Source organism: Scardinius erythrophthalmus (assembly GCF_964197995.2).
Source record: "Scardinius erythrophthalmus genome assembly, chromosome: 16".
In the NCBI taxonomy this organism is placed as follows: domain Eukaryota; kingdom Metazoa; phylum Chordata; class Actinopteri; order Cypriniformes; family Leuciscidae; genus Scardinius; species Scardinius erythrophthalmus.
In genome coordinates, this window is record NC_138236.1 from 14,151,597 (window position 1) to 14,162,048 (window position 10,452).

The 10,452-nt window shown below is 38.1% G+C and overlaps 1 protein-coding gene across 1 annotated transcript; it reads left to right on the forward strand.

Annotated features, from left to right (window-relative positions):
- The first annotated feature begins 5,631 nt into the window (after nucleotides 1-5,631).
- LOC308703946 (uncharacterized protein) lies at nucleotides 5,632-7,016 on the forward strand. The gene is made up of 4 exons (XM_081387990.1): nucleotides 5,632-5,974; nucleotides 6,173-6,320; nucleotides 6,470-6,578; nucleotides 6,766-7,016. The coding sequence occupies exons 1-4, from the start codon at nucleotides 5,896-5,898 to the stop codon at nucleotides 6,889-6,891; spliced, it is 462 nt and encodes a 153-aa protein (XP_081244116.1). The 5' UTR covers nucleotides 5,632-5,895; the 3' UTR covers nucleotides 6,892-7,016.
- Nucleotides 7,017-10,452: the final 3,436 nt, after the last annotated feature.

Below are 10,452 nucleotides of genomic sequence, written 5' to 3' on the forward strand. Positions count from 1 at the left end.
CTTTGCAAGTGGATTTGGAGATCGTGACGGCTGGATCCAGGATGATGGAAGTACACACACCTCAGTTGCTACTGGTAGGGAGATCCAAGATGAGTGACTCTGAATGTTACCCTGGGAATGTGACGATAGAGTGATGTTGGTGTAAAGGTGGAGCCTGGTGAGTCTTTGACAGGTGCATTATAGCTACAATTGCCAACAAATATGACAGTTCACAAGTTCAAACAAATAATCAGATTGAGTAAAGAGTATGCGTTCTTGGCGTGGAGTCCGAGGGAGGGTTCTGAGCTCGGAATTTGGCCCAAACCCAGAGTACTCCTCCCTTATACCTGACTTGGATAGGTACCAGCTGAAAGTATAGACCTCCTCAAGTGCTGACTGGGTAGATAATTTAAACATGTTCCTCCTAAACTTTGTAAATAAAACACCATTTTATGAGATTAATGCTTTAGCTCAAAACTCACTTTAAAGCACAGTGAGTGTTTGTAATAGTTAGTTTAGTTGATAAAGTTTTAAATCTGGATATTTTTCTTACACGAACGCATCGCTTCACTTCAGAAGGCCTTTATTAACCCCCCGGAGCCGTTTGGAGCACTTTTATCACGGATGGACAGGATTTGATGGACTTCCAAAAAAATATACCCATTGACTTCCATTATAAGAGCCAGGACATTTTTTAATATAACTCTGATTGTATTCGGCTGAAAGAATAATGTCATATACACCTAGGATGGCTTCAGGGTAAGTAAATCATGGGCTAATTTCCATTTTTGGGTGAACTATAGTTTTAAGGTCAACTCCAACCAAAACCAGTTGGTCAATGTGCACATAATGATTATGTTTCACCCTATAACCTCACATACCTTAAAATTTAGCAATAAGTGACAGAAATCAGTCAAAATGTGTATTTTTTTAGTTACCAAACTTACAAGACAGTGCACAAGCCAAAAGCATGAAAAATAACAATCAGTGCATGTGAGCAGCATATTGTGCCATGTTATGATGTTTTATAAACAAAGTTCGGGAGCAGCACGTTCAAATAATCAATCCAATCTACTCGTCATCAAACAATTATGTCTACCCTAATCAGCATGACAAGAAGTATATATATATCCACTCTGTCAACTCACCTAATATTCCTTGACAGTTTTTCCAGAATCCCTCCACCACCCCGACTCCTCACTCTTGGCTCAATCTTTTACAGCCAGGAATACGGGGGGAGTACTCTGGGTTCGGGCCGAATACCGAGCCCGGAGCCCTCTCCTCGGACAGCACGCCAAATACGCATTTATTCTATACGACTTATTTGTAAGTGTGAACTAGTGAAACAGACAGTGCACTGAATGCCAGGATGGTTTCTCATCACGTTAAGACTTCTGAAAAACAAATGTAATTTGTGGTGCTGTTGGATGTGCTGCAAGCAGTTTTTGGTTTCAGTTGTACTTTTTTTTTTTTTTGCAAGATCTGAAAAAAAAGGGTCTTTATTTATAGCTGTTGTGATGAACCTCTAATGTCATCCTCTATTAATGATGATCATTCAGGAGGGGCTGTTGAACGTTGACTAGGATCCACCATTTCCACTTGTTCAGCTTCAGGTTCTTCGGTTCCTGCTTGTTGGCGGCACCTCTTACATCCAAATACAAACAAAGGCAAAGAGCTCAGACCCAGCATGACCAGTGCCACTATCTGAAGTGAAAATTTGTGTTATACCATTTGAAGCATATGAAAAAATATTTGTGAAATATATACAAATAATATACAAAATTCATCTTCATCCACATCATACAGAATTGAATCACCCAATGATTCCCTCACCTGAGAAGTATTTCGAAAGCGAAAAAATGTAATTTGCTTTTCAGTGATGTTGTCACGATTGATGAAAGGCTTACACCATGTTGTTGAAGCGGATATATCGGTGGGAACCGTAAGTCCTTCCCATGAGGTTTTTGCACAGGCAAAGTATTGCCCATCAAAGAACAGCAGCATGATCCAAACAGCAGCTGGAATGATGCAGGTTCCGATAGAGAGCAGACGCTTTGTGTTGCATTGTGAGCTTTGAATATAAAACATGAGTGCGCTCGAAAACAGAGCAGGAATCACAAAATACGCAGCAGAAAACAACAGGTTCATCTTTGGATCACAAGGACATGCAAAATCCATCTCCATGAGTTTCTCAAGTCCCACAATTAAAAAGGCAATAATTGCATTTGAATAAAAAGGACTCTTCTTCAGCTGTTCTTTCAGGGTCGCTACCCATTGCTTGCTCATTGTCTGTGTTGTTAGTCGGGAAGTGTACTGACTAAAACTGAAAATGATTGCTGGCTTACTTTTGAAATTCACACCTTTCACATCTGCATGTGTCTTGAAATAAGATTGTGGTTGCGATTGAGCGGGTTGAACCTCTTTAAGAGACTGCACTAGTCACTTTGATGGCACTTAGATAAAATATGAATATAAATAAAAGCACTTAATATAAATTAGTGCCATAATGCTACAATTTGAATGATTACTGTGACACGGCACATTATATGTAATATGATCTTACATATAAAAGGCCTTGTTAAAAATATAAAATAGCCTAGTGTAGTGTAACGGAGGCCAGCTAGTAGTTGCTGTGTGAGTAAACCTCACTCCTCTGATCTCAATAGGCGCTCTAGCGACAGATGCTAGGGGCTGCAGTCTTTAGCCTCCTTGTTAGAGCGCCTGACTCTCGTGCCGGAGACCCGGATTCGAGACCCGCACGGTGCGGGGCGTGAAGGACCCGATGAGAGGGGTTACAATAGCACAAAAATAGTTATATTGGTTACTTATGATTTGCACCTCTCTTTCATTATGTTTGCCTTGTATTTATACTCCCTGTTATGTTCTGTCCCTTGTCCATTCTTGTTTATGATTTATGCGATTCTCAAATGTTGTTGAGTATTTTGCATCGTTAAAAGAGTTTTCGTGTTATCTCCTTTGTCATTGTGAGCTTTACTACTTCACGTCACATATTTAAAACAGTTATTTATTCATTAATAAACTGTAATATAGTGTTGGATGTGTTTTGCTTTAGGTTCGAGAAGTCACATGTTCAAGAATTGCCCTAATTTTGCCCTGTCTCTCAGTTGATATAATTTAGAAACATGTTTTTTATTTTTATTTTTTGCCCTTTCTTCGAAATGGAAAAACATTCTCAGACTAGAGATTGTTTCTCAGATCTAAGGATTTAATGTCTGAGTATGTCACCCAAGGTGAATGTAATTAAAAAACAAAGTAAACATGTCCTTGCTGTAAATGACAGGAAGTGGTTTGTTACTCTACATGGCAGCTAAAGGTAAAAGATGCAATATGACACAGTTTCATTAGAAAAAGGCAAAATATAGTTTACTTCTTCAGAAGGGATTATTTATGTTGCAACAATACCAAATTACAGTATATACATTTAAAAAATCTTTTTACAAGTTAATTCAAAAATACAAAATTTTACAAGTTTATTTATTCCAATATATTTAATGCATACCAAAAAGACTATGAATTTTAAACATGAGGTTTGTGAAAAAAAATAATAATAATAATTTCTGTCCAGAGCTGTTTTATCTAAAGCTGTTAAAATTCATCTCTACTGGGATCACCAATTGTAGAGACAGTGTCAGGAGGGGGTGATGGGCTTAAATCCACCATTTCCATTTGTTCATTTTCATTTTGAAGTTCTTTGGTTCTTGTTGGTGTGTAGTACCACCTCCTAATGCCCATCCAGATCAGAGGCAGTGAAATCAGGAGCAGAATGCACAGTCCCACTAGCTGAAGAAGTACATTCATGTTTAAATGAGTACATGAAAACTTGGGACCAGGTAATAATCAACTCATAGAAAAATATATAGATTAATCACACACAACATATTTGTAACAACATTTTGATTTCATCATCATGCTCACCTGAGAGTTATTTCGATAGTTAAAAAAAGACATTTGCTTTTCTGTGGTGTTGTCACGTTCACTTAAAGGCTGACACCATGTTGTTGAAGCAGTTATATCCGTGTGAACCGTAAGTCCTTCCCATGAAGTCTTTGCACAGGCAAAGTATTGTCCATCAAAGAACAGAAGCATGATCCAGAGAATGGCCGGAGTAAGACAGACTAAAGCGCAGTGCAAACAGCTTGAATAATTGCTGATTTGTGAGCTTTGAATATAAAACAAAAGTGCGAAGGAGAAGAGAGCGGGAACTACAAAATACGCCATTGAGAACAGCAGATTCAGTTTTGGATTACAAGGGCATGCAAAGTCTATCTCCACAAGTTGCTCAAGTCCCACCATCACAAAGCCGATAACGAAATTTGAATATAAAGGACTCTTCTTCACCATGTTTTTCAAGCGTCCTATCCATTCCAACTTGCTCATTTTAAGCGTCGATAAGGGGAGAAATTTGCACAATTGGTGTGTAAATTGGTCACTGACCGATTTTTATGCTGAGGGTATGGATATGCTTTTGATATACGCCTCTTTCAGGGTGTCATATAGTGAGACAAGCCTCCATCTAAATTTTATGTGTGACACTGACATTTATTCTGTGGTTATGTGGCACACTAGTCGCTTTAATGGCAGTTTAATGTGCAGCTCTTAAATATAAAAGTGACTCCTGACTGAGTGCAACATACAGAGTGTTGGATTGTAAAAACCCATGAATCTTTACTCTGGCTCTAATGGAAGCATATGGACAATATACAGACAAATTGGTCTGGGCCTTCTCCTCTAAACCTTGTCAAATCAAGGCATTTTCATCCACAGAACTGCCCGCTGAATGTTTTTTGTTTTTGAACTTAGACACTATTGTGAAAATCTGAGTTAAGCCATTTCATGAAATACTCAGACCATAATCATTTGCCAGTTGTTGCTGTTCCTATGTTGCAATGTTATTCGTCTAGGACACATTGGGTTGAATCAAAGCTTAAAGGGATAGTTCAACCAAAAATAAAAAATTCTGTCATCATTTACTCACCCTCAATTGGGACCACATTGTCTTCCATAATATGGAAGTCAACGGGTCCATCAAATGTTTGGTTACCCTAAATCAGAGGTCTTCAATCCTGCTCTTGGAGGGCCACTGTCCTGCAAAGTTTAGTTCCAACCTTAATCAAACACACCTGAATCAGCTCATCAAGCTCTTCAGAATCGCTTGAATATTCAAAGGCAGGTGTGCTGAATGCAGGACAGTGGCCCTCAGGAGCAGGATTGAAGACCTCTGCCCTAAATTCTTAAAAAGATTTTTCATTTTGGGTGAACTATCCCTTTAAGACTACATGTTTCTGAAATGTCTATCGAAATGAATGGGAAATTTTCTTCTGCAAACCAGGGCACTGAATCAGATAATTTAAAATTTCCCCATAATAACCAAAAAATAACTACATAATAACAAAAAATACTTTACTATAGTTTACATCTCAATTTATATCTTAATTTTGGCAGCTGTTAATAGACATGACTTTCTTTTCCAAAAGTAAATTCAATAAAAACTAAAATTCAATAAAAGAAAAATTAAGATAACATTATTAAGTTGAATATCATTGTCTAAATAAGAATTTATTTTCTCCCAACACTTACTGTTTTCTTGCTCTTTTTCAATTTAGCAGCTGTATGTTTTTTTTTCTCTTCCAGTTGTGCAATTCTGGCTTTTCCCGCTTTCCATTTGCCAGAAGAACAACAAGACCTCTGGAGGGAATTCAGAACTTGAGCAGCACAGCTCTAACCAATAACCTTTCAAGCTAAAATTGTGCAATCCTGGTCTTTCCCAAATCACAAGCCATGTTTGTTCAGATGACATCAGCAGTGAAGCAATATTTTGGTAAAGGGAGGGTCACAGGGTCAAAAAAGTATACAAATTGCTCCGGTTTTCTACCGAGCTTCAGTTTGCTGTGAACCATGATGTCCTTCAAGACTACACTGGGTCTGCTTTTCTTGGCCATGTTGGCCATGGTGGCTGAATCCTCATGGGGCAATGGTATATTTTCAAATTTTGTTCATTTTTACTTTGCTCAGCATTACATTCTCTACACTTCACCTTCTCTGTTTAATTTTATTTCATTTTAATAACCAACAAGAAGGTGGACTAAGGTTTTTCTGCTTTCTACCTTACTTTTAAAGTTAACAATAGTGCCTTCATATGAATGATATATTTTCTGTCACATTGAATCTTCAGGGGGAGGAAACTCTTACAGTTACGACCTTTCCAGAATGTCTGATCTAACGAAACTATACAACTCCAAAGTTTACAAGGCAGAGAGGATGACCAGACCTTTGGAGGGGATGTCTTTCCAAGTAGGCAAACTCAGCCACTCTGGAGTCAGGTAATCAAGATACAATGAACAGTTTTGTCATTTTATTTTGTATTAGCACATGCATTGTGTTGAATACATGGTGAATACATCACACTTGTATACTGAGAGGAAAGAATGTGTTGAATATTAGGCATGTCTTCTTCTGGTTCTGCTTTTAGAGTGACTCTAGCAGACGGCACTAAATGGCTGGTCCATAAAGGAGATGGCTATGGCATCTCATCACAGACTGTTGTTGTGGCTGCCCGTCATATGAGCAATAACTGGAAGGCAAGTCATTCTGTAACTCTGATATGCGTGCAACTTACTTGTATATAAAAGACTGTATTTTATCCTTGCATAGTCTGTATTTTTTAGAAATTAGACTTATTTAATAGCCTACCTTAGCAATTTCATTTAACTTTAGAAGATCATTTTGGTCTGCGCTAATCTTTTGCCTTTTTTTTTTATTGGACAGATTGTTGAGACAAAAGATTTTCGTGGGAGCAAGACAGTGTCTGCTTTTGTGAGGGCTGGAGGAACGGACTACAAACTTTTGTTTGATAACTGCCATGATGCAGCCGACCGGATGATGGATGGTTAAATTCACAACTACAATGTAAATAGATTAGCAAGAGAGCATCACTTTCATAGCCTACTTTTTATGATTAATCTGAAAATGCATTCTTGCCATTCTTGTGTTTCTGAAATAAATAACTTTTAAATGTATTATTTTGTTTCAATGTGATTATTAGTCATCTTTTGGAATGTAAACGTTTAAAGACAATATCAAAACAATTCAAATGTCAAACAGGTTGAAATCGAGGCTATAGGGCTAATGCTAGACTAATCATGAATATTTCATCTGAGCTGCAGATGGCGACAGAGGTTTTTCAGTTCTTCAGCTTTTCCAGAAGTTAAATACAGATTTCATTGGTGATGTCAATCGCTGTGCTGATTGCCAATTGCTTTTAAAAATGATACGATTGTGCTTGAGTTTCTGTTACATTTAGCCACACCAAATCAAAGAAATTGAACAAAGTCACACAACAGAGGAAAGCATTAAATGATGTCCATTTTAGCTTAGTTGTCCATTAAAACTTAAATAAAATGTCCACACAATTTTCACCACTTTGTTTTCTGATAACTTTGAAATATGTTAATTAAAATATTGACACCAAAATTTTAATCTATTGATTTTGATTTCTATTTTGAAGAGTTTTGGTAGAGCATTATGGGAGATTTACCATAATGGTTGCAAAAAAATAAAATTTATTAAATATAGTGAAGTATATAGGCTATTTAATACAAATTTCTATAGTTGTCATCTTTAACTTGGATTAATATCACATAATACTTCTTAAAAAATACCCCATGTGTTCTGTAAAGAAATTTGTATCAGTAACTCATACTGAACAATTAGGCCTAAATGTTAGTTTTTTTTTTTTATTATTATTATTTTTTAAATTCAAATTACATTTATAGCACAGGTTTTGAGCCACATGTGAATTAAACAAATTGTCACTTGAACGACATTTCACATTATAACAGAGGTTTTGAGTTGAAGTAAAAGGGTTCTTTCCCTTTACAACCAAACAAACAAAACACACAAAGTGGTTTATTATTAATTGCATATCAGTGTGTGGGACACCAGGGACACCGAAGCACCGGGGAACATGAAATTTGGTGGGCATGTAGCCCCACTAGACTTCTAAGGAAAAATTTCGTTTGGTCCCCGGGGGCCACTCCCCCCCCGCGCTGGGCCCCCCCAAACCCCAAAAAATGCAGTTTTTCCTAAATAACTACCTGAACCGTGGCACCGAGGATGAAGAAATTTTTATGGTATGTTGGTCTACTAGACTTTTACGGAAAAATTTCGTTTGGTCCCCGGGGGCCACTTCCCCCCCCCGCGCTGGGGCCCCCTTAAATTTTTCGTCAATGATACCAGGGACACCGAAGCACCGGGGAACATGAAATTTGGTGGGCATGTAGCCCCACTAGACTTCTAAGGAAAAATTTCGTTTGGTCCCCGGGGGCCACTCCCCCCCCGCGCTGGGCCCCCCCAAACCCCAAAAAATGCAGTTTTTCCTAAATAACTACCTGAACCGTGGCACCGAGGATGAAGAAATTTTTATGGTATGTTGGTCTACTAGACTTTTACGGAAAAATTTCGTTTGGTCCCCGGGGGCCACTCCCCCCCCGCGCTGGGCCCCCCCAAACCCCAAAAAATGCAGTTTTTCCTAAATAACTACCTGAACCGTGGCACCGAGGATGAAGAAATTTTTATGGTATGTTGGTCTACTAGACTTTTACGGAAAAATTTCGTTTGGTCCCCGGGGGCCACTTCCCCCCCCCCCGCGCTGGGGCCACCGTAAATTTTTCGTCAACGATACCAGGGACACCGAAACACCGGGGAACATGAAATTTGGTGGGCATGTAGCCCCACTAGACTTCTACGGAAAAATTTCGTTTGGTCCCAGGGGGCCACTCGACCCCCCCCCCCCCGCGCTGGGCCCCCCCAAACCCCAAAAAAATCAGTTTTTCCTAAATAACTACCTGAACCGTGGCACCGAGGATGAAGAAATTTTTATGGTATGTTGCTCTTAAGGGCCCACATCAACCTAGCCCATAATCACTCATTTGTGATTTGCGCCCCTCCCATAAAAAATGAAAATGCAATATTATTCTGCTTTAATCGCCCCTATCTTCAGTGGAGATGTTCAGAACTGCACCATATTTCATGTGTATGATTAACTTGACATCCTCTGGGGGTATGCTCTGCTAAGTTTTGTAGAATTTCATCCATGGGGGGGTATAAAATAAATTCATTTATGTGCACATTTAGTGACTGTACACTCATCGGCCTGTAGATGGTGCTGTTGAGCGAAGGGTTGCTGGTTTAGGATGATACTGTCACACACACACATGCAGGAATACAAACATCGCAAGCATGCACACACACTGACATCCACACGCACAGACACACACCCATACACACACATACAAATCCACATGCACAGACACACACACACAAACACACACGCGCACACATGTACGCACACATACATACACGCACAGACACACACACACACACACACACACACAGACACACACATACATAAACACACATACACAAACACACACACACACACACACACACACACACACACACACAGACAGACAGACAGACATGCACATACTATTACTTTTTTTAGGTATATACATAAACACGCAATACAGCCAAATTACTCCACGTCATTTATTTTTGTGGAAAGCCAGTGCCCCCGGTCATATTTTGTACCGCGATGCGGTACATCTAGTTTTATTTATTGATGTGAATAGATTAACATCCTTTTAAGTGAATGAAAGTTTATGTTTTTTAAGATACGATAATATATCCATGACATAAATGTATTTAATATCTGATGCACTCTCATTTTGGTTTTTGCTTAAAGTTATATTTTTTTATTTTTTTTATTAAACCGTTTAAAGAACAAAAAGATTTCCGTGGGAGCAAGACTGTCTGATGTCGTAAAGGCTGGAGGAGCGGAGTACAAACCTTTGTTTGATAACTGCCATAATGCAACCGACCTGATGATGAAGGGTTAAATTCATTAATGTACATTCATTGCAACTACAATGTAAATGTGTTGCATGTGCTTCATTTTATCGTTATCAGTTTGATTAAAGTTGTTGCTTAATATTGTGACACATACTGCCATGTTAAATCAATTTTAAATGTTTTATATTTGTCTTTTTTAACTTTATAATATAATGAATGACATAATGAACATAATATCTTTTAAAGGTTTAAAATAAATAACATCAATCATAAATTTGCTGCTGCTGAGATGGTGACAGATGTTCACGTGTCCCTGAATTTATCCATGAGTCGTAAATGTCTGCAAACAAAGCAAACGGCTGTGCAATGTATGTATTATATGATCGGGGAAGATGACCACTTATATAGATAAAAAATATATATATCATGTGCACGATGATGATGCATGCACCCAATTTAGTTCTCATAACACAAAAATGTTAATTATTCAAACCTGGGGCAATAAATTTAATTGCATATTTTTAATTGAATGTATGCCATAATAACAATGTAAATTCAAATTGGAATGATTTCAATTAATTAGCCTAAAGGTTTTAATAATTA

What these genes read in the sequence shown, in the direction of transcription:
- LOC308703946 (XM_081387990.1), top strand. Translation starts at nt 5,896, where the DNA reads ATGATGTCCTTCAAGACTACACTGGGTCTGCTTTTCTTGGCCATGTTG. An exon ending in TGAATCCTCATGGGGCAATG is followed by an intron (nt 5,975 to 6,172) that starts GTATATTTTCAA and finishes TTGAATCTTCAG; the next exon opens with GGGGAGGAAACTCTTACAGT. An exon ending in CTCAGCCACTCTGGAGTCAG is followed by an intron (nt 6,321 to 6,469) that starts GTAATCAAGATA and finishes TTCTGCTTTTAG; the next exon opens with AGTGACTCTAGCAGACGGCA.